The sequence below is a fragment of the Rhinichthys klamathensis genome, unplaced genomic scaffold, assembly GCF_029890125.1.
Source record: "Rhinichthys klamathensis goyatoka isolate OS25496 unplaced genomic scaffold, OSU_Roscu_1.1 h1tg000275l_1, whole genome shotgun sequence".
Taxonomy (NCBI): domain Eukaryota; kingdom Metazoa; phylum Chordata; class Actinopteri; order Cypriniformes; family Leuciscidae; genus Rhinichthys; species Rhinichthys klamathensis.
In genome coordinates, this window is record NW_026606794.1 from 2,613,626 (window position 1) to 2,633,883 (window position 20,258).

Consider the following 20,258-nt stretch of genomic DNA (forward strand, 5'->3'; position numbering starts at 1 on the left):
TCTTTGACATAAATTCCAGAGGTCAAAAATTGTCGCTGAAAACAATGGTTAACTTCTTATAGAGTTCAGATGTTATGTCTGCCAGTTGAGGGCAGTGTTGTCTCTATGATTGACCTAATGGAGCAGCAATGTCACCTGACTGAGAAGCAATAAATGCTCCCATATCCTCTCTTGTATTTTTCTATCTCAAGATAGTTGTTCACAGAAGTTTACAACATGGCACTATTTTACCTCTGTACTATTGAGAGTGGATTGATACATGGATGTCCACAATGACATTGAACCTCAGCACTATCAGGTTGATGCCATGTTTAAGCAATCCATGTTGGATTTAAGTATATTTTTGGTGTTTCAACAATCTTGATATTGAGAGAAATTGGAATGCTTGCAATATATAATTAAAAAAATAGACAACCATCCCAACAAATCCATTCACACAGATCAGTGTCACAGAACTGTCCTTTTCAGATGTAAACCCGAACTGTCTTCTTTTTAACAATTACATTTCCTAATATGTATTTGTATCGACGTATGTATGATCATCCTAGTTTGTTCCTTAGATCAAGAGATCAAAGATGCAGTGAGAGTGATCATGAAAGAGAAGAACACGCTACTGCCTAGAGCAGGCAGACAAACATAATCTCCTGGTATTTACTGCAACATAGGCCATGTTTCTCAGCCTATTACTTGGCTGATCTTTTGCTTTGGGTGGAAAAGGTGAGTTTTATGTACTAGAAAGCCCTGAAATGATGAACACTTATCTGGAGCTGTAGGGAATTTCCTGGGCTCATCCAGCTGTGCTCCATTTGGCGTGCAGCCTCATCAGAACCAGCTGCCCGTATGTGCATATGTGTGGGGTGAGATAAAAAGACAGTGTATGTTGCGTGGCCAATATTTGCAGCTCTTCCTATACTCTCTCTGTTCCCTCAAACCCAGCGGTGTTTGAAGTTTTATTGACTCCTCATATAACTTGGACGCGAAGGCAACTCTGTTAAATGCTTCGGAGTGGCATGTTCGCACATTTGTTATGTAAAACCAGATTAGGGACGTGTTTTATCTTCAGCGCATTTGCAGACGCTCGCGGCGACAGAGTTGTCATCTTCATTGCGTTTGTTTCACAGAGCCCTGCTGGCTGGGGGAGGCTTCTCCACATGGACATACAGGCAGGGTTATGATGTCAGCATCCCTGTGTATAGCCCCTTATCTGCTGAGGTGGACCTTCCTGAAAGGCAACCAGGGTGAGATCCTGCTCATTGACATTGATTAGCCGGATTAGATTTAATGATGGAAAATGGCATCAAATAATACGCACTTTCTCCAGGCCTCGGCGGTACTTCATTCTATCATCTCAGACGGCCATCCATCGGGAATACCGTGTGGAACTGGAGAGGCTGAAAGAGGAGAATGGGGAGGCCCTGCTCCTCCTAGACAAATGCAGTAACCTCTCTCAGGGTTTGGCCTCAGTCAGAAAGCGCTGCTATAAAGGACAGGTCTACGACTACCCACAAATCTTACAGGTTGGTGTCTCTGACCATCCATTCATATTAAACAACATTCAATTCACTTGGAATTTGAACATCATAAATATACTAGAGTATATTTTAAATAGCACCAATTACATTGCATACATTATCAACGACTGGACTAACATCTGATTTAAAAATTTTATAATAAACAAATGATTAGTTAATTTTTCTGATGACTGAAACTCCATGAGTTTTGTCATAAATGATAGATTATCATTGTGTAAATAAAGGCCGTCCCGCGTTTGAGAGATAATGTTCCTAGATGCTTTAAAGGGTTAGTTCAATTCTGTCATTAATTACTCCCCCCTTATGTCATTCCAAACCCATAAGATCATCAGAACACAGATGAAGATCTTTTTGATGAAATCTGAGAGCTTTCTGTCTCTCCAGTGACAGCCTACTCGACTACCACTTTCAACCCCAGAAAGGTAGTAAAGACATCATTAGAGTAATCCATGTGACTCCAGTAGTTTAACCTCAATTTTATAAATTGACGCGAGTGCTTTGTTTGAGCAAAAAAAAAAAATTTACCACTTTATTTGCTAAAATTAATCTCTCTTTACACAAACAAAGCACTCACGTCACTTCATAAAATTGAGGTTAACCCACTGGAGTCACATGGATTACTTTAATAATGTCTTTACTACCTTTGTGGGGCTTGACAGTGGTAGTTGAGTAGGCTGTCAATGGAGGAGAGCTCTCAGGCTTTATTAAAAAGATCTTCATTTGTATTCCGAAGAATGAAATTCTTAGGGGTTTTGAACGACATGAGGGTGAGGAAATAATGACAGTTTTTTGGGGGGGCGGTAAACAAACCCTTTAAAGGGACATGAGAAATAATCTTTTTCTTGATCTTCAACTTGTAATGGTCTTTGTGCCAGTAAAGCATCCTGCAAGTTTCGTGAAAATGTCCTCCCCATTAAAAACACTTCCTCTAGAGCAAGACTTTGATGAAAAGTTATATATCATTGCACCATAAACCCCACCCACTGTCACTTAATGGCTAACAACTGTCTAGATACTGTTTTGTCACGTCCTGTTTAAACTGTTAATTTGCCCCTCTGGACTTCAGAAGCACACCCATGTCAGGAACAAGTGGATGGTATATTTTTAATGACGTCTCTGAGCATGTTGTAGGATTATATGTTTGTTCAAAGCACCAAATGGCTATTTTGTATATATATATATATATATATATATATATATATATATATATATATAAAATACAAATTTTACAAACACATTTTATTACCTCAAGGAATATACTAAAATAACAAAAAAATTGTCATGACCCCTTTAAATCTTTAACCCATTCAGAAACTATCTTTACCACCGCAACACATTTCTCCATCAGTGTAAGCAATAGAAACAAACACTGTTCCTGTCCACCACGCTCATCTCCCGTCCAGCCCTGTCTAGACAGGAAGTATGCTTATCATCTGGGCTGGGTGCTGCAGCACATCTGGGAGACGTTCCACAGTGAGGAGGAGCGGAGGCCAAATCCCTGTGAGAGCCATCACCCCTCCTTTTCAGCACAAAGCCCCTCTAGACTCTGATCCTAGCACCTTTCGTTACAACCCCTTCATTTACACCACACACCTAGATCACACTACTGTCTATGTTACTGCATCACTGAAGAGGTCTGGGGGTGTATCGTTATTAGAGATAACAAATGTATCCCCTGTGTGTTCTGTAGGAGTCGTCGTTCTGTGTGGTTCTGCGTGGGGCCCGGCTCGGACAGGCCACTCTCAGTGACGTGCTGCAGGCCGGATGTGTCCCTGTCATCATGGCTGATTCCTACATTCTGCCTTTCTCTGAAGTACTGGACTGGAAAAGGTAAACATTCCAAAATTCCAGTGTTGTCAGTCACTTTCATCATGAATAAAGTTAATATGGTACAGTTACCTGACTTGCTAATCACCTTATGAATGTCGAATGAAGAAAATCATATTAAACACTTAATTATAGCTTCTGAAAATCATGAGCTAACACAGAATATGTAATGCTTAACAGATCAGAAGTTCATGAACATTTAGATATGGAAATATGACAAACACAAGCACAAGCACATGCACAACAAACAAAAGACATGCCGCTATCTTTGTCTTTTGTTTGCTTTGTTTGTTGTGCATATGCTTGTGTTTGTAATATTTCAATATCTGAATTAATATCTGAACTAGTTCTGGTTATGTGTTTTCATACACTGTAATATTGACTTGGTCACATGAAAATCAAGCGCATGGAATACAGTGTCATTTCTGTGCGTGTACTTGCAGGGCATCCGTTGTCATTCCAGAAGAAAAGCTGCCTGAGATGTACACTATTTTGAAGAGCATCCCTCACAGACAGGTGGAGGAGATGCAGAGACAGGTAAGAATGCTTTTACAGCGTTGTATTCACGGTCTGAATGTGAATTCATTTGTTGTGTTTGATGGGTAATGTTCAGTATTGAGTCAGTCCAAGGACTGAAAATTAAAGTGAAGACACTTTTTGTACAATTCACTCTTGTCATTTACTGCAAAATTTTGAGCAGAAGTACAAAATACACTTGGAGCTATTTGTGAAAAACGGTCCAACAAGGTTCCAATAACCCTCAACCCGGTGTGACAGTTGCTAAACAGTACCAAATGCTGTCAAAACTGATGGCAGAGTTCAATAACAGCTGAGTCATTCTCAGACTAAATGCAAGCAACCCTCTCAGGTTTAATACAGGGTGAAGGCAAGGTTAAAGGAGTCACAACCTCTCTTATTCTCCACTACATTCTTTCTTCCTTTCAATGGAGTGCTAGCTCCACTATGAAAATAAATGTTAGACAGGTGGGTTAATGCCAAAAACAATATTCCTTCAAGTGTGTGCTTCTGATTCTCTGAAGATGAAATTTCTCTGGCCATATTAAATCATGATGAAAGCTAATTTTAAGTATTAGTGATGTATCTTTATCCAAACAAATTGTTAACCACACACTTTTTCTTTAATTTTTCCCTTCAGCTTTTTCAGCTGTACACTTATATTAAAGTGGCTAAACCACATGGAATACATGTAAAGAGATATTTTATCAAAAGAGATATTTTACTTAAGAGAAACTAAAAGAGTAATTCTATGTTGCCATGTAGAATACTATAAGTTAGCCATAATTAATAATAATTGCATCCTGCTTCCACTGGCTTCTTGAACAATCTTAAGTTCTTCATCTCGATGTTGAATATTTTGTGTGAGGAGAATGTTGTAGTTTAGTTCAACAGGTTTCTGGGTGGTGTTAAGACTTGGTGTGCAGAAACACATCTTGTGCTGGAATTATGACATGGCACAAAGCCAGTGAGATATCAGCCCACACTTGAACACATCTTGATCCACTCCTTTCTTACTAGCCTATACCACCTCCAGACAGCAGAGCGATTGTATGGCTGCCATTGTACAAAAGAACCGGGTCTTGATATATACCTTACTTTGATTTAAAATAAAAATAAAAAATCCTACTACTTTGTTCTTGATCTTGCCAGAAAACATCCCCCTTGAACTTTCAGGGTCGGACTGCATAAAATGCAGAAGTAATGTAGACAGTTGTGAGTATTGGAATACGTGTAGCGTACTGTAGCTTCTCTGCATTTTGACCAATAGAGGGGGCAGCCATCTACTGTACTTCATGGTGTGATCTCCAAGTCTTCCAGCCTCCAGTTTGTGTGCATGTTTTACTCCGCGCTTATTACTTTTGCCTAATGGTTATTTAGTATAATCAGCAGCACTTATAATGATGTTATTTGTTATATTGGCTGTGATTTAGGACAAAATAATGGACTAAACTACTCTGACAGTCTTTGCTGTGCGGAACCGCTGCTGAATCTATAGCATGAATTTTACAGCGGGACCAGTTTAGTCAGATTCCCAGATAAATGACTCTGAGCTGGTTCTTTTCAGTGAATCAAAAAAAACATGCACTGCAACCTGTGTAGTCCAACTGATTCTTCATAATGAATGACTCCTATAATATGAACCTATTCTTTCTAGTGAGCCAAAAACAATGATGTGCAAGTTCTGTTATTCAACAGTTTCCAGAAGTAATGATTTTTTTCTTCTTCTTTTTGCTGAATCTCAACTTTCCAGTGCAATCAGTAAGGTCAAGACTATTCCTAAACTAATGACTCATGAGCTGAATTTATTTTTAAAACATGTAGATGAACTTTTGCGTTAAAGGGGTCATATAATGGTACATGCACTTTTACAAGTTGATTTCACTGAAATGTGTGTTGGCAGTGCCTGTACACACACAACCATCAAAAATTGATAAAAATCCATCCAGTGTTTTTGATTTAATCTCCTTATATGTTTTCCCCTGTCTCAAATCAAGCCGTTCGACCTTGTGACGTCACACGCTCGGACGCCCCTCCCACGATTGTTGATTGACAGCAACGTTTCAACACAGACCCGCCCTCGCTCGTGAGCGAGCTGTCAATCATAGTCTGCGTGGACCGGCGCGGTCATTGTTGATATGCTGGAGCACTGTCTATGAGCAGAATGGCGTCTAAGCGATTGTGGTGTTCTGTTCTTGGGTGTAATAACGAACACAGCAGTCATTTTAATGTTCCTAAATCCGAACCGCTGAAGACGCAGTGGCTGAGTTTGTTTTCGAAGGGAATATTCCCCACGAGCAACGTCAATGCTTTCATGTTTGCGCGAATCATTTCTCACCAGACTGCTTTATAAACGAGGGTCAGTATGAGCTGGTTTTGCTAAGAAGCTGCTCATGAAAAAAGGATCGGTACCAGCTATTCGTGTTCCTGCTGAACCTCTAGAACAACTGAAGTGAGTGTAACGTGTTTATTAAACTTTATATTAATATTTATATTAATCTTTGCAAATCGCTAGCTGCACGCTTCACAATGAATGCGGCTAAGGTTTACACTCAGGGTACATTACGGCATGTTTTCTATGTATGATATTCTCAATATAATTCATAATCCCACGTTTATACTGAACAACGCGTTATGGTTATTGTGTTATTGTGTTACAAACGGTGTACGCACAGAACAGAGGGGCGGGGTGAGCAAAGCTCATTATCATTTAAAGTCATATGCACTGAAACGGCGTGCTGAAAACAGAGCTGTTTTTGACCAAGTAAAATAAGTGTTTTCTTACAATACTAATGAGAATTTGTAATTAAAGTATATTACAAACTTTTAATTTAGACCCTAAAGAATAATTACTAGCTTGTACAAAAATGGCATTATATGACCCCTTTAAGGCTTGAGACAAAGCAGTGTAGTTACTGGCTTGTTCATATGACACTGTGTAGTTAAAAATACTTTATGCCAATAGTGTCAATATTATTAAATAAATTAAATGTTACATATTTTTTGTTTGTGTATTATAATTTTAATATAGTTAAGGCCCATTTTTGTATTGCTTTTATGCCACCTTTGAAAGTCAGTGAAAAGTTGTTAAAGTTTGTTATTTTATTTATTGAAATTACCTTATCATTTGGCAATAGAATTGCTTTTCTTTTAGTATTTCTAAATATTTGTTTCCTTAAAAGCTCTAAAGGAATCGTTTATGTAACCAGAGTCATTGAGATAAATTGGAACCGGAATCATTAAGTTCTTTATGATTCCGATCCGCAGTTATTATAGCAACAGTTATGTTTTATATTGAACAGTGTCCTATAAAAGCACAGAGGAAGGAATGTTTCTTGTATGTTCAAGAGTGTATTGTATGAAGAACCTTAAGTGTGTGAGAAGAGCAGCCAATGTTTTCTCCTCTCATGAGAATCCGTCTCTTCCCTCCTCATAAAAATTCTTGCAAGCGTTCAAATGGGGCGGGTTCAGCACTTGGTGGGTGCGGTTTTCTCTCTGCCTTCTCCTGGTCGGAAAGGAAACTTTCATCACGAGCTGATTTATGGGCCGCTGCGCTCCCCTTGGGATCAGAAAGTCTTTTTGAATCCTCTTCCCCTCTCCATAAAAAGAAAAGCTGTTTTTGTGTAGTTGTATTTCTTTAAGGTTTAAGGGCCAGGCCCGTGGGGGCCGGTGGAAGGGGGAGTGACAGCGCTCTTCTAATGTGCTGAACTGAGTTCTGGGTTGGGAAAATGACAACAAACACACCAACCAATGAAGTGATGAGCAGCTAAAGACCCTCAGAAGTAAATAAATAATTAAATAAATAGCCTTTCTGATTTTAGATTTTAGTTTACTTAAGTGAGAGTAACTGGAATGGTCAGAGGGTTCTCTGTTTTTAATGTTTCGCAAACCTGTTTCATCAACTCCTTTTAAAAGAAGGACCATTAGAGCGCTGACATTGTTCAGTAATTGGCCCAAGAAAGTGTAGGAAAGCCATTATTCTTTTTTTTTTTTAAATTCACCCTGGTCTCATTTGACTCTTTGTAGTTGGACCTAATCTGACACTGTTTGTGGTCAGGCCAGGTAATGAGGCTGCCCCCAGCCTGCACTTGGTTGGGCCTGTTAAAGAGAACAGGGTCAAACAGGACCAGGAAGGGTGGAGCCGGGTCACTGCGGCATGGCGCCTCCTAGCAGGAGATAGCACTGTTTTATGGGTAATTAACTCTTATGTGCTCCTCGCCCCTCTCTGCTGGAGCCTTGGGTTTGTTAATGGATCGGCAGCGGTGGGCAAAGAGTGTGTGTTCTTGTATTGACAGATTATTTATAGATTTTTATTTCTATTTAAAGACTAGGGTTTAATTGTTAAAGTTTTAAGTTGGATTGAATTTATGTAGCTGCCAGACTTTTGTAGTAAGTTAGTAACTGGTAAAAGTATGGGCTATTTTATTCTCTAATGGTATTATGGAAATTTTTTCTTATTTTAGTTAATATGTACAGTACTGTTCAAAAGTTTGGGGTTGGTAAGGTTTTTAAAAATGTATTAAAGTCTCTTATCCTCAAGGCTGTATTTATTATTACAAATACAGTAAAAACAGTAATATTCTGAAATATTATTACAATTTAAAATATCTTTTCTATATTAATATATTTTAACTGTTTATTTATTCCCGTGATGGCAAAGCTGAATTTTCAGAGTCATTACTCCAGTTTTCGGACATGATCCTTCAGAAATCATTCTAATATGCTGATTTGGTGCTTAAGAAACATTTCGTTATCTTCATCGAACAGTTTTTGGGGAATCCCCGATAAATTTCTACATTTCTAGAAAGTTGAAAAATAATTCTTTGACTTTTTAAATATATATTTATATTATATTTCGCCAATGTAAAATTTGTTACTGTCACTTTTAATCAATTTGATTCATCATTTCTTCGTGTACAAGAGTACTATCCTTTTTCTGTATCACATCGGCATTTATAGCAGCGTGGCAAATGTGATTACATTGCAGCATGTCCCTGTGCTGGTGTGGAGTAAAATGACCTGACCTCTGCTCTTAAACTTTAGCTGCAGTCTCAGTGCCACTTGAGTGGAAAAGTTAAAAGACTGATAGTCTAAAGGGCTCATAACCACCTGGAATGGTCCCTGCAGTCATGTCACCAGTGTTTTAATGGGCTGTTTTGCCTTTGAAAGTGTGTAGGGGTCATAAAGGCATAAGCAGGATGGTGGGAGTAGAGGGATGTGAGAGGCCTTATCTTTTTCCTTTGGTTTGTATCTTTCACATGGTTTTTGTGTGCATATATATTTCTGTTTATCAGCTTGTCTGTGCTATGCTGCTCTTCCCATAAATATTTGAATGCCATGTCATTCATTGTTTCCTAGGCACGCTGGTTCTGGGACGCCTACTTCAGCTCCATGAAGGCTATTGGCATGACGACTCTCCAGATAATTAATGATCGCATCTACCCATATGCAGCTCGTACCTACGAAGAGTGGAACAATCCTCCTGTAGTTGTAAGTAACATTTTTGGTCTTTAAAAAAAAATGCATATTCACAATGGATTTTTAAATGTAAAATGAGTTTCTCCAAACAGTCCACATGCTATTTAGAGCTGTTTCTTGGTGAATAATCAGATTGAAGACTGTTCTAAGTAATTCAGTGTGATTTTTGTTTTATTTGTTCATTTATTTATTTGTTTGTTTATGTATGTATATATATATATTTTTTTTCACTCTACAAAAATTACTACCAGGTCTTTATTGGTGACTTTTTTGCCGTTTGAATAATACAATTCAACCTGCTCTAACAACAAAAAAAGCAGTACTACCGTATATATTTTGTTGTAGATGTAAAGTAGTTAATTGAGATGCATTGTTTCATTTTAATATCTTGTCCTGTTTTCATTACATATATTTAGATTAAGTGTAAATAGGCCTTTACCCCAAGCAAAGTGTTAAATCAGTATCAAATATGTTTTTTTTTTCCAGTCCTTGTGCTTTTATAGGCACCTATCCTTGTGGTGTGTAAGGACATTCTATGTTTTTGCATAAAATTGTCCATGTTCTTCTCTAAACCGAATTTAAAGCCAAAATTGTAGTTTAGATAAAGATACAATGTGTGGATAAGTGAGAGAGTGTGTTTGCGGAAAAAAAAGGAGTGGGCCTGTACTTTTCAGCTTCATGTCATTTCACATGGCTTCACTCTAGTAGTGGCAACAGACAACTTTCTAAAGTCAAGACAACATCAACATTGCACATTGGTGTGAGCTTTAGATTACTGTCGCATCACACGAAGGACACTTGTCTGTCAGTCAGTCCTCTATTGAGCACAATTCCCAGCTTGTAACTTGTGGTGTGCCGAAAAACAAACATCTCTCTGATTTTGTACACAGTCATTACTTGGAACAGAAATGAGAGAAGCGTGGAGTTTATTAGGGGTTTTGTTCATTGTTGTTCTTCACTAGTTCTCACCAGTTCTCATAGTCTCGCTATACCATTCAGATCAGATGGAGGGATCCAGACCCCCAGGAGGCTAATAGTTCTGTCTCTGTATTTTGACTGCTAGCATTACGGGAAATCTTAAATACTTTCTGAATGTTCAGTAAAACATGCTGAGCAGAATCGGAGCAGTACATAAATCGAGTGCATTTCTTGTTCTGCTTCCCTATATCCACCGGGACCTAATTGAAAGCACATTTCTTCAGCTCTGCCTTAGGAGACGTCATCAGGACAAGGCAGCTTTTTGTGCTTGACTTCTGAGGGAACTCACATTCAGCCTCTGCTAACCAAAGAATGCTTTATGTTCAATCATACATTTATTATCTGTGAAGAATTCTTAACATCAACTGTTTTCGGGATGCCAGGTTGAATTTTTAAATGCTGAAATAACTGGAAAGGTTAATAGGGCCGAAAAAATAAGCTCGTATTTCATATGTGTGATTTGTAAATGTACATCTTATCATGTGCCCCAATGATATACATTTATCATCCTATTTTTTTCCTTGCTTTGAAAAGAGTGCAGGCACTGTTTATCTGTTTGAGGGACAAAAACTAAAGAAATGCGACCGCTGCCTGTTCTTGACAGTTCGAATCTGCAGAAAGCTGCTGCCACTTAGAATGCAGCTCTTATTTTAGCCCAGTCTCTGTGATGTTAGCAATCGCTGCCCATCAGCTTCAATGAGAATCTGGAGGTAAATGTTCTGCGCACTGAGCCATTGCAATTGAACAGGCGTCCATGCTTTCATCTGGGTTCCATTTTCGACTAATCCCAAAGCTGTACTAGTATGATCCCAGCTGCAAGACTTGCCAATCCCCTTCGGCCCACATGAAACGGCCTGCAATCCCTCACCGTCACTCGAGCTGCCTGTAACCTCCTCTTCACGTATGACAAAAGAACAATGTTGCCCAATAACAAGCTCTTCATGAGTAATTGTACCTAAACCCACACACTTTCGTATCCAAGATGATAATAATGGCTTTGTCTTTAGGGGGTGAAATTCCTCTTCGTACCATGTATTTCGAAGTGTAAATGAAGAGATTCAAACTAGGGCTGCAACTAACGATTATTTTGATAATCGATTAATCGGACGATTATTTTTTCGATTAATCGGGTAAAACATTCAATTCGATTTTTTTTTTATTATGACTAAATAAAACCCGGTTACACTTTTATTAAGGTGTCCTTGTTACAGTGTAATTATATATTTAAGTACAGAGTAATATTAAGGAACTACATGTACTTACTATAGGAATAGGGTAGGATTAGGTTGAGGGTTAGTTGCATGTAATTATGCATAATTTACTGTTATTACTACATGTAACATGTAACAAGGACACATCGTAAAATAAAGTGTTACCTAAACCCTAAATTAGGATATTTATGTGTAAAAGTGTACTTTAAAAAGTGCAAAAGCCACACATTGAGTTTTACAAATATCAATATTTGCATTGTTTTTAATGATAATTGCTGATGGCAATGGCAAGTTCAGATGTGAAGATATAAACTAAAAACATCTCAGATATATAATTCATTTAATTTTTATTTAAAATGAATTGAATTATAAGGATAATTTGTAAAAAATAAATATAGAAAGACTGAAAACAAGCGTGTGAACATAGAGCCGCAGTAGATCGCGTTTGAAAAACAATTAAAACTTAATAGTAGACAAATGCTATATAAAGAGAACGTAATGGAGGTACGTACCAAGCTAACAGGCTTGATTAAAAAGACAGGAAAAATGATGCATTAGTGCACAAACATTCGCTGAAAACCACTGAGTACAGTGACTAAAAAACAATAATTTACTGCTGCTGTTATTAACTGCCTTTATATTTAGTGCTTTGCTTTGTAAAGACCGTTTTAATTTAATATTTCTGCGGTAGCACTATTTTAATCCATCACTTATGTTGCGAGCGAACTGGTTGCGCAACCTGATGCTCGAGACGCAAAATACAGACATCCCAAGTCTCCCGGAAGTTCTGGAAGTCACCCGCATATTGATAGTGGCAAGCAAATTAGTTCAAACTCCCGGGATTTGAGCGCGCATGCGAGACAGAAGAGACTGTGCTCCAAACCGTGTAGCTCGAGCGCGCGGCAGAGCAACGAAGGGAGAGAGACCTTGCGTGTGTGCCTCATGAAGCGCGTGTAAGACAGAGCATCCTGATTGGCCTGTTTCAACCAATCACCAGTAAACGCTCCCCGTGACGTAAGCAGACCAACTAATCGATAATGACATTCGTTGACAACGATTTTCATAATCGATTATTATCGATTTTATCGATTAGTTGTTGCAGCCCTAATTCAAACGGGACTTTGGGCGTGGAATTTCAGACTTTGGAGAGTCTGGTTGGCTTTGGTTTGAGCAAATCTGCATTTACAGAAACAAGCCAAAAGTTGAGAACCCGATCATTTACGGCTTGTTCCAAATAGCAGGTGAACGCTGACTAACCGCAAGCAAATATTCTGGCATTGACTGTCGGACTAAAAAATTAGTCTTGTTTTCCTGCTTATTTACTTTAAAGGTTCTCTAAGCGATCCTGGGTGACGTCACTTCTTGTTGACGTTCGAACTATTGTCAAACAAAACGGAGGCTAGCTAGACCCTCCCTCCTCCTCATCCGCACACTAACCCCCCAAACCACACCCCCAAACCCTTCTTGTCGGTCATTGGCTGGAACAGTTTGTTATGTTTTGGGGAGCGGGTCGCTGCAGTTTGTTTTTGGTGCTGTTTGTGAAGCATGGGCTGTCTACAGAGATCGCGTTTCTTTACAGTGTGTTCAGGGGACAGGCAGCCAGCGGATAGTGAGGAGATGTTTGCTGAATGTGACAAAAAATGTTTTGGCCTAAAAAACACATGACATCGCTTAGAGCACCTTTAACAAATCACAAAGACTTGACATAGGCCGAACCGCACTGGAGCCTGCCCAATTAGATCAGAGCGTTCTGACCGAGCTAATATGCACCACACCCCAGTGTTCTTCTTTATTCTTCTTACCACTTATATGTCATAGTGGTACTTTAATTATTTCCCCTCTGCTTTTGGTGTCCGTGTCAGGCACCTCAAAGAAATTTCCATTGGCATATAAAGTTTGTTTTTTATTAGCAGGATGGTTGACTGATGTTGTATGAAGGACGGCTGTGTCCATGGTGACAGACCGTGGCGGACGCTGCGAGGGATCTGGTTAACCACCACTCTCTGTTTGCGGGCACCTTCAGCAGCTGCTGTATGGGAGGGTGAAATGGGCCCACAGCCTTGCTGTAGGCTATCAGTCCCATAGAATCTCTTCTTGCGGGTCGCATTTTGTGAGCCTTTTGAGGGTTTTTTTAATCAAATTCACGTTTTGATTAAAGGAAGTGTTATTAGTACTGTTATGGGGAAAATTTAAGTAAACTGTTCAATGAAGGCCTCACTACAATAGTGAGAATTTTACATAGACGAATTTAAATAAAATAAAATTTTATTTAATTTTTTTTTGGTTCTTTCTCTCTTGGAAGAAATACAAACCTAATTGGATTTGGCCAAAAATATGCAAATAATCTTCAAATGTTGAAGTCCAATGCTGAATTTTCCTTATGCATTGGTGAGTTTTTGAAAAATATCAATTGAATGAGTCTTCCTATTAAAAGTGAAGCAGTCTTTTTTTGTTGTTGTTGCTGGAGTTGCTCCAAGCTTTTCGTTATTTGACGCTTTGTTTTGTGTCTCTTCTCCACTGACAAAGTTGAAGAGACCATGAAACGGCAAAGAAAGTCTGTGTACTCGGTCTGCGTACTCGGTCTGTGTTCAGTCCTTATCCTTCAGGCCAATAAACAGCAGTCTTCGTGACCGCATCAGAGGCCCTTTAAGCACTCGCAATATTTACTTTACAGCGTCACTTGATCTGGGCTCCAGTCCGTGCATCTTTGGGAGTTTACAGGCTGTTTTAAAGCGGGCCAGGAAGATGAGCCAAGCCCCACACTGGCAGGAGACAGCCACTGACGCCGATAGCGTCCCAGCACCCCTGCTTCACCCCGGTCCTGCCAGGACTCATCTGCACCCCTTCTGCAGCAGAGTTCACTGCAGTGCAGTCATAAAATTCTACTCTCGACAAAACGGCTCAGGATACATGGCAACATAAGAGATCCAAATTAGAATCGGAATTGTGCTCATTAATAGATGTATCACTTTACATTAAAACTTGAGCTTGCTTTGGTGGTGGTCTAATGGATTAACAGCCGCTGTAAGCAAGTTTTATACATACATAAACTGGTGAAGAAGCATACGGAATAAAGCAGGAATTGATATAAAATACAAATATGAGACCGAATACAGTTTCCACGTTTAGATCGTATGTCTAACTATTTTACAGCTCATGGCTTGAGTATTTCCATAATTCAGAATAGAATGATTTGATGAGGGATTTTTGCGTCTGAAAAATAATGTCTGTAATAGAGATCTCTCTTTTGGAGCTGTGTAGATCTAGCTCATCAGTAATAGACAACTAATGTTGATGGTCTCTTGATAAGATTAAACGTACTGAGGTTTTGTTGACTACACCTAACGGTAATGACAATTGCTGTTCTATAAATGTTTTGCACGTGTATTAAGTTCTCAGTTTCTATACTTATTTTGTAGGAAGGGAAATCTTAAGAGCGTTTATGTTTTGACCAAGCTTCAGAGGATACCATATGTTTGCGTTTTATTTCAAGAAGAACACCAGGAAGTTTAACATTCTAATCAAATTCAGATACATAACAGTTAACAGGAAAAGGATGGATGGATGCTATGGAATGACAAAGAGCCAGAGGCAAGGAAGTATTTAATTTAGCTCTTAATATTTGACCAAAGTGTATTGGATCTTCACATTGTCGTCTTCTGCTCTCGCCAGATTTCACTCAGGTCAGCTAAGGAAAACACGTCTCTGAATCCATCCACTTTTTGAAATTTAGTCTACCAAAAGGAATGTAGCACCTATGCACACAAAGCCTTTAGTGGATTAAACTGCGATAGGAGTTTTACAGGACTGTCATGATAGAGATACTTTATTGGGTAGCTTCAAGTCCTAGGTTATAGAGTACAACTCTGGCTGAAAGTGCTTAATCTTTTTCTTTTTTGCCAAAGACTGAAGGAGAAGGTTTAGACGAATACTTTGGCACAATGAAAGGTCATGGCATGCTGCTCCAGCTGTTTGTTAACTCTGCTCTAAACTTTGTTGGTTGTGCGCTCGACATTCCATGCCACTTTTAATCGCCTACCCACCACTGCTGGTTATTAGCATTCTCAGTAATCTTTAAATTTTATAGCCCATGCGTGTTTCCAAATAAAGCCATGTTTTGGCTGAGGCTGCTGATTATCTTACTGCACTTCAAGTCATTAAAAAAGTCATGGAACGTGCTTGCATTTATTGTAAAGATAAGAAATCTGGTACATTGAATTGAGTTTCCCACTGATTTATTTATATTGGTTGTGATTTTGTTCCCACAGAAATGGTCAAGTGTGAACAGCCCACTTTTCCTCCCTCTCATACCACCACGCTCTCCTGGGTTCACGGCTGTGGTGTTGACATATGATCGAATCGAAAGCCTCTTTAGGGTCATCACTGAGATCTCCAAGGTGCCAAGCTTGGCCAAACTGCTGGTGGTGTGGAACAACCAGAACAAGAGCCCCCCTGAAGGTTAGTGTCATGAAGGGGGTAAAATGTAATGTAATGTTAAATCACTGAAAATAGAGACATATTTCAATCTCTGCTTTTATATTATAAAATAGAAATTTTATTAGGGACCTTTTAGTTACTATTTGTAAATGTTTGAACTAATCCCTTCCCTTTTTCTTTGTGTTATGTTTTGATGAATTGTATGTGTGCAGTGATGTCTGTATGTTTGGATGTCCTCCAGCATACTGTTGTACTCCTGCCAGGCTGTTTCAGATTAGGAATTGTTCTTAAGTGACTTGCCTCGTTGAATAAAGGTTAAAAAAAAAACAAAAAAAACAATGTGATTGCCCATATTGGCAGAGATTAGATATTGCTTATGTCCCCTATTTTTACTATTTTTTGCTATTATGTAATACTCACTTAAGTTAATCTTTAAAACACTCATAACTTGACATTGTTATATGTAATCTTTAGCAAATATAAAGATTAATATCCCTTTTTCATACTGTATATAAAAATGTTTTGATGCACTTTCAGCATGTAAAATGATTGATTTTAGTTTGTATTGTTGATATTTCTTTTAGACAATATAGAACATAGAAACAGTACAGAATTTTAATATCATCTATTTATTGGCCATAGCATGAGGACAATTATTGACATTAAAATTATTATTGATATCTGCCAGAACCATACACTGTCTGGCTAATAAAACTTATTTTGTTATATTCATATTTTATTTATTTTAGTAATTATTTTATTTGAATACACTGCTGTACTGACAGCTTTAGTTATTAAAGAATGTGACACCAGTATGAAATGCAGTCGTGTGGCTCTCACAAAAGACATGAAACCCCAAATATGGAACACATGAATGATAAGCTAGTGAGTTGCCAAATCATGTTCCTCTTGAGGTTGGAGAATTGAAAGCATGATGTGCCTTGGTCTGGGGCCAGACCTCTCTGGTTTATCTTCAAGATATGGAGTTAGAACCCAAGCGTTTGGTCCCTCCACTGGCATATAGCTGCACATGAGGAGACAGCATAAATTTGGCTTTTCTCATCGACTGTCTACAAGCTGTTAATGTCTATGAGTCCTCTTACTCCAGACTAGACGAATTAAGTGTATTTTAATTCATTTTGATATATGGCCTGTTTTCACCAGACGTCCACCCTTAAACTTTATTGTCAAACCGAAAGGATCGTTTCAATAACGGTCTTCCTTTTCTACAGCTGTGGTCAAATTTATGGCCCATTAGACATGTCAAAATAAGCTGATATTAGTAGTTATTTATTGTGGCTCTGCCTCTGATACTGCTTAACATGGCGATTAGATGTGTGTTCATTTATGAAGTCCCTGGGAAAAAAAAGAGGAATGGGGAATTAAATATATCCTCTCCATAGATTTGAGTAATGCCATTATGAAGGGGAATACTTTGAAGTAGACTAATGGCTCTGTGTTGCCTTTGATTAGAGGCGTCGGTGAAGTCGGGCTCAAGCTTTGTGACCCATTAGAATTAATAAGGTCTGTTCACGGGTCAACCTGGGGCTCAGGTCCTGATGAGGATGGATTTCCTCCACACCCTTTTCCATCGCTGATTATGTTTGTTTATATCGAGCAGCCTTAGCTGCCCAAATCTTGACTGTTTGTCATTTTAATGAGGTGCTGGAGAACTCTGACAAAAGGATTGCGTCTAGGGAGTTTCTCAATTGGCGTAATACACTCGGAGGGGAGGAGAAATTTTATATGGTGGTGTCACAGGGGATATAATTTGCTGAAGCAAATAAAAGCAAATGTTCATACATAAAGTACAGCCCAAGTGAAATTTCAGTACTGGGCAAGGAAGTGATTACTGGCCATTAAAAAAAAGTTTCGCACAAGTTGTTCGGTGCGGTTGAGATTGCTGCTTGTTCTTATGGTGCAGATTTATGATGTGTGAACATTTAAGTTTGTGGATTGTGCTGCTCTGGATCATGCCGGTTAGGTTTAGTTGTTAAAATGTTACTTGTCTTTGTAGTCCATCTTGTCTGTGTTTGTCTTTGTCTTAGTTGAAAACACTGTGCCAGGCTTGGATGTGGTGACAGTATCAGTTTACTTGCATGTGAAGATCTGGCTCTTCTTTCAGCCCTCGTCTGGGGCCAGGGAGGTTTTCCGGCAGTTAGGAAATACTTTTTTCTTTTCTCTTTCATAGTTTGTTGTGTGATCTTGTGGAAGCACACTGTAGGCTGAAATGCTTCATCCTAACGGAGATGAGCTCATTCCAGATCTCTGGAGATTTCGAGGGTCTATACCCTGGCTTTGGGGTACCAGTATAATTGCAGACTCTCCTAGTCTTAGGGTTTCTGTGTTTGAGTTCCAGTAGACTCTCTCATCAGTTTTATTAGGTGACACTGTGTGCCATCTGTCTTCTGCGTGCTCTGAACTCCTCCCAAGCCCTTACACAACTGAAAATAAAGAGCGTTGTCTCTTCTGCCCTGAGAAGAATGTGCGTGCGGTCAGATTCATATGTGCTTTTACTCAGTGATGTGTTTAGATTTATCCACCCACGCTCTCTTTTCCACAGTTGCTGCCATCTCTCATAGTTTTTCATCTTCTCTGAAACTGACAGTGTATTATTATTATTAGCTCACTGTTTTCTTTTTCTCTTTCTCTCTGTAACAGAGACACTGTGGCCCAAAGTCGCAGTACCTCTTAAAGTGGTCCGCACCAAAGAAAACAAGCTCAGCAATCGCTTCTTCCCGTTCGATGAGATCGAGACGGAAGCTGTTCTGGCCATTGATGATGACATCATCATGTTGACCTCAGATGAGCTGCAGTTTGGATATGAGGTAGTGAAAGCACCAAATCCCTGTTTTCATACTTCTACTTGCTATGAAAAGCATGTACTACACTGATGAAGGTTTAGTACATACTGGTAGTTTGAAGCAAGTCAGCACATCAGTATTGGGTGTTGAAGCTGCATCAAGTCGCAAACCAGTCCTGTCCTCTAACATATCACATGCACTATTGCTTAAAAGTTTGGGGCCAGTAAGATTATTATTATTATTTGTAGTAGTAGTATTATTTTAAGAAATTAATACAGCAAGGATGTATTATGTATTTTTCCAGCAAGGATGCATTAAATTGATTAAAATTGACAGTAAGTACATTTTAGTGTTACAAAAAAATATCCATTTCAAATAAATCCTACTCTTGAAAAAAGGTATCACGGTTTCCACAAAAATTGCATTCAGGGAGAAATAAATACATTTCACCCTTGATGCTTAGGCCCCATCCACACTACTGCGTTTTAGTTTAGAAACGGAGAATTAAAACGAATACGATCTCCGTCCACACCAGCGTTTTAGCTGCGTATTAGAATTGATATCCGTCCACATTAAAACGACTGAAAACGCGGATCACGTGACCATTCACCTACACTGGGCATGCGCGTGCCGGTGTAAACAGAAAACAGATGGACTATTCCTCAGATTTGACGAAGAAGAAAGTAGCTAAGTTACCTCTGCAAAGGGAATTGTCACAGATCGCTCGAATAATAGCTTGCCTCCGGCGCATGTACACAGTTATAGCATTGAAAAATGCAGAATTTACTTTCACAACAGCTGCTAGCAAAGACATCAAAGTCAGAAACGCTTGCCATGACTGATGACACCCAACCAGAGAGCCGAGCGTGAGCCTCCGCGTCATCGTTTCTAAAGTCCTCCGTTTTGACCCGTCTTCACTAAAACGCCCTCCGGAGATTCAAAACGTAAAACGGGGTCGGCAGCGTTTCTAAACTTCTCTGTTTTTTAGGTCTTCGTTTTTGCCCTTTTAGTCTGGATGGGAGGTGCAAACGTAGCAAAAGGTCTCCGTTTCTAATCTAAAACGTAGTAGTGTGGATGGGGCCTTTGAGTTTGTTTTGAGCATTTGATGTTTGTGTTAAAGAAAACCATTCCTTCTAGCTTTATCATTCTCCTTACTATGTAATATAGCCTACATTTGACTTGGAAGATTATCACACTGGATGAACACCTTTTATCTTGATAGTTAAATGGATTCTATTGAAGTAGTTGCTTTTAAACCAAATTCACAGAATCTGGAGCAACTAAGGGTAAATTGTCGTCTCCACATGCAAGATGATGATCGAGGAGAACTGTGATCCCAGAACCTCTTTGGGTCACTCCTATTTAAAATTGAGTTTACATGCATCGCACGATTTTTGAACTATCCTCTATTTCCTAAATGTGTGCTCGGCATCTCAAAAGCATTCCTTACAGTTGAAGTCTCTATTTTTATAATT

At 38.9% G+C, this 20,258-nt stretch overlaps 1 protein-coding gene across 1 annotated transcript in view; it reads left to right on the forward strand.

The window, feature by feature from the left end:
• The window catches only part of ext2 (exostosin glycosyltransferase 2), a 29,334-nt gene that overhangs the window by 2,985 nt on the left and 6,091 nt on the right, over window positions 1–20,258 (forward strand). The window contains exons 5-11 of the mRNA XM_056268531.1: window positions 1,122–1,238; window positions 1,322–1,517; window positions 3,223–3,362; window positions 3,803–3,896; window positions 9,234–9,365; window positions 15,811–16,000; window positions 18,641–18,807. Of these exons, the coding sequence (XP_056124506.1) occupies window positions 1,122–1,238; window positions 1,322–1,517; window positions 3,223–3,362; window positions 3,803–3,896; window positions 9,234–9,365; window positions 15,811–16,000; window positions 18,641–18,807 (1,036 nt within the window). The remainder of the gene's footprint in view (window positions 1–1,121; window positions 1,239–1,321; window positions 1,518–3,222; window positions 3,363–3,802; window positions 3,897–9,233; window positions 9,366–15,810; window positions 16,001–18,640; window positions 18,808–20,258) is intronic.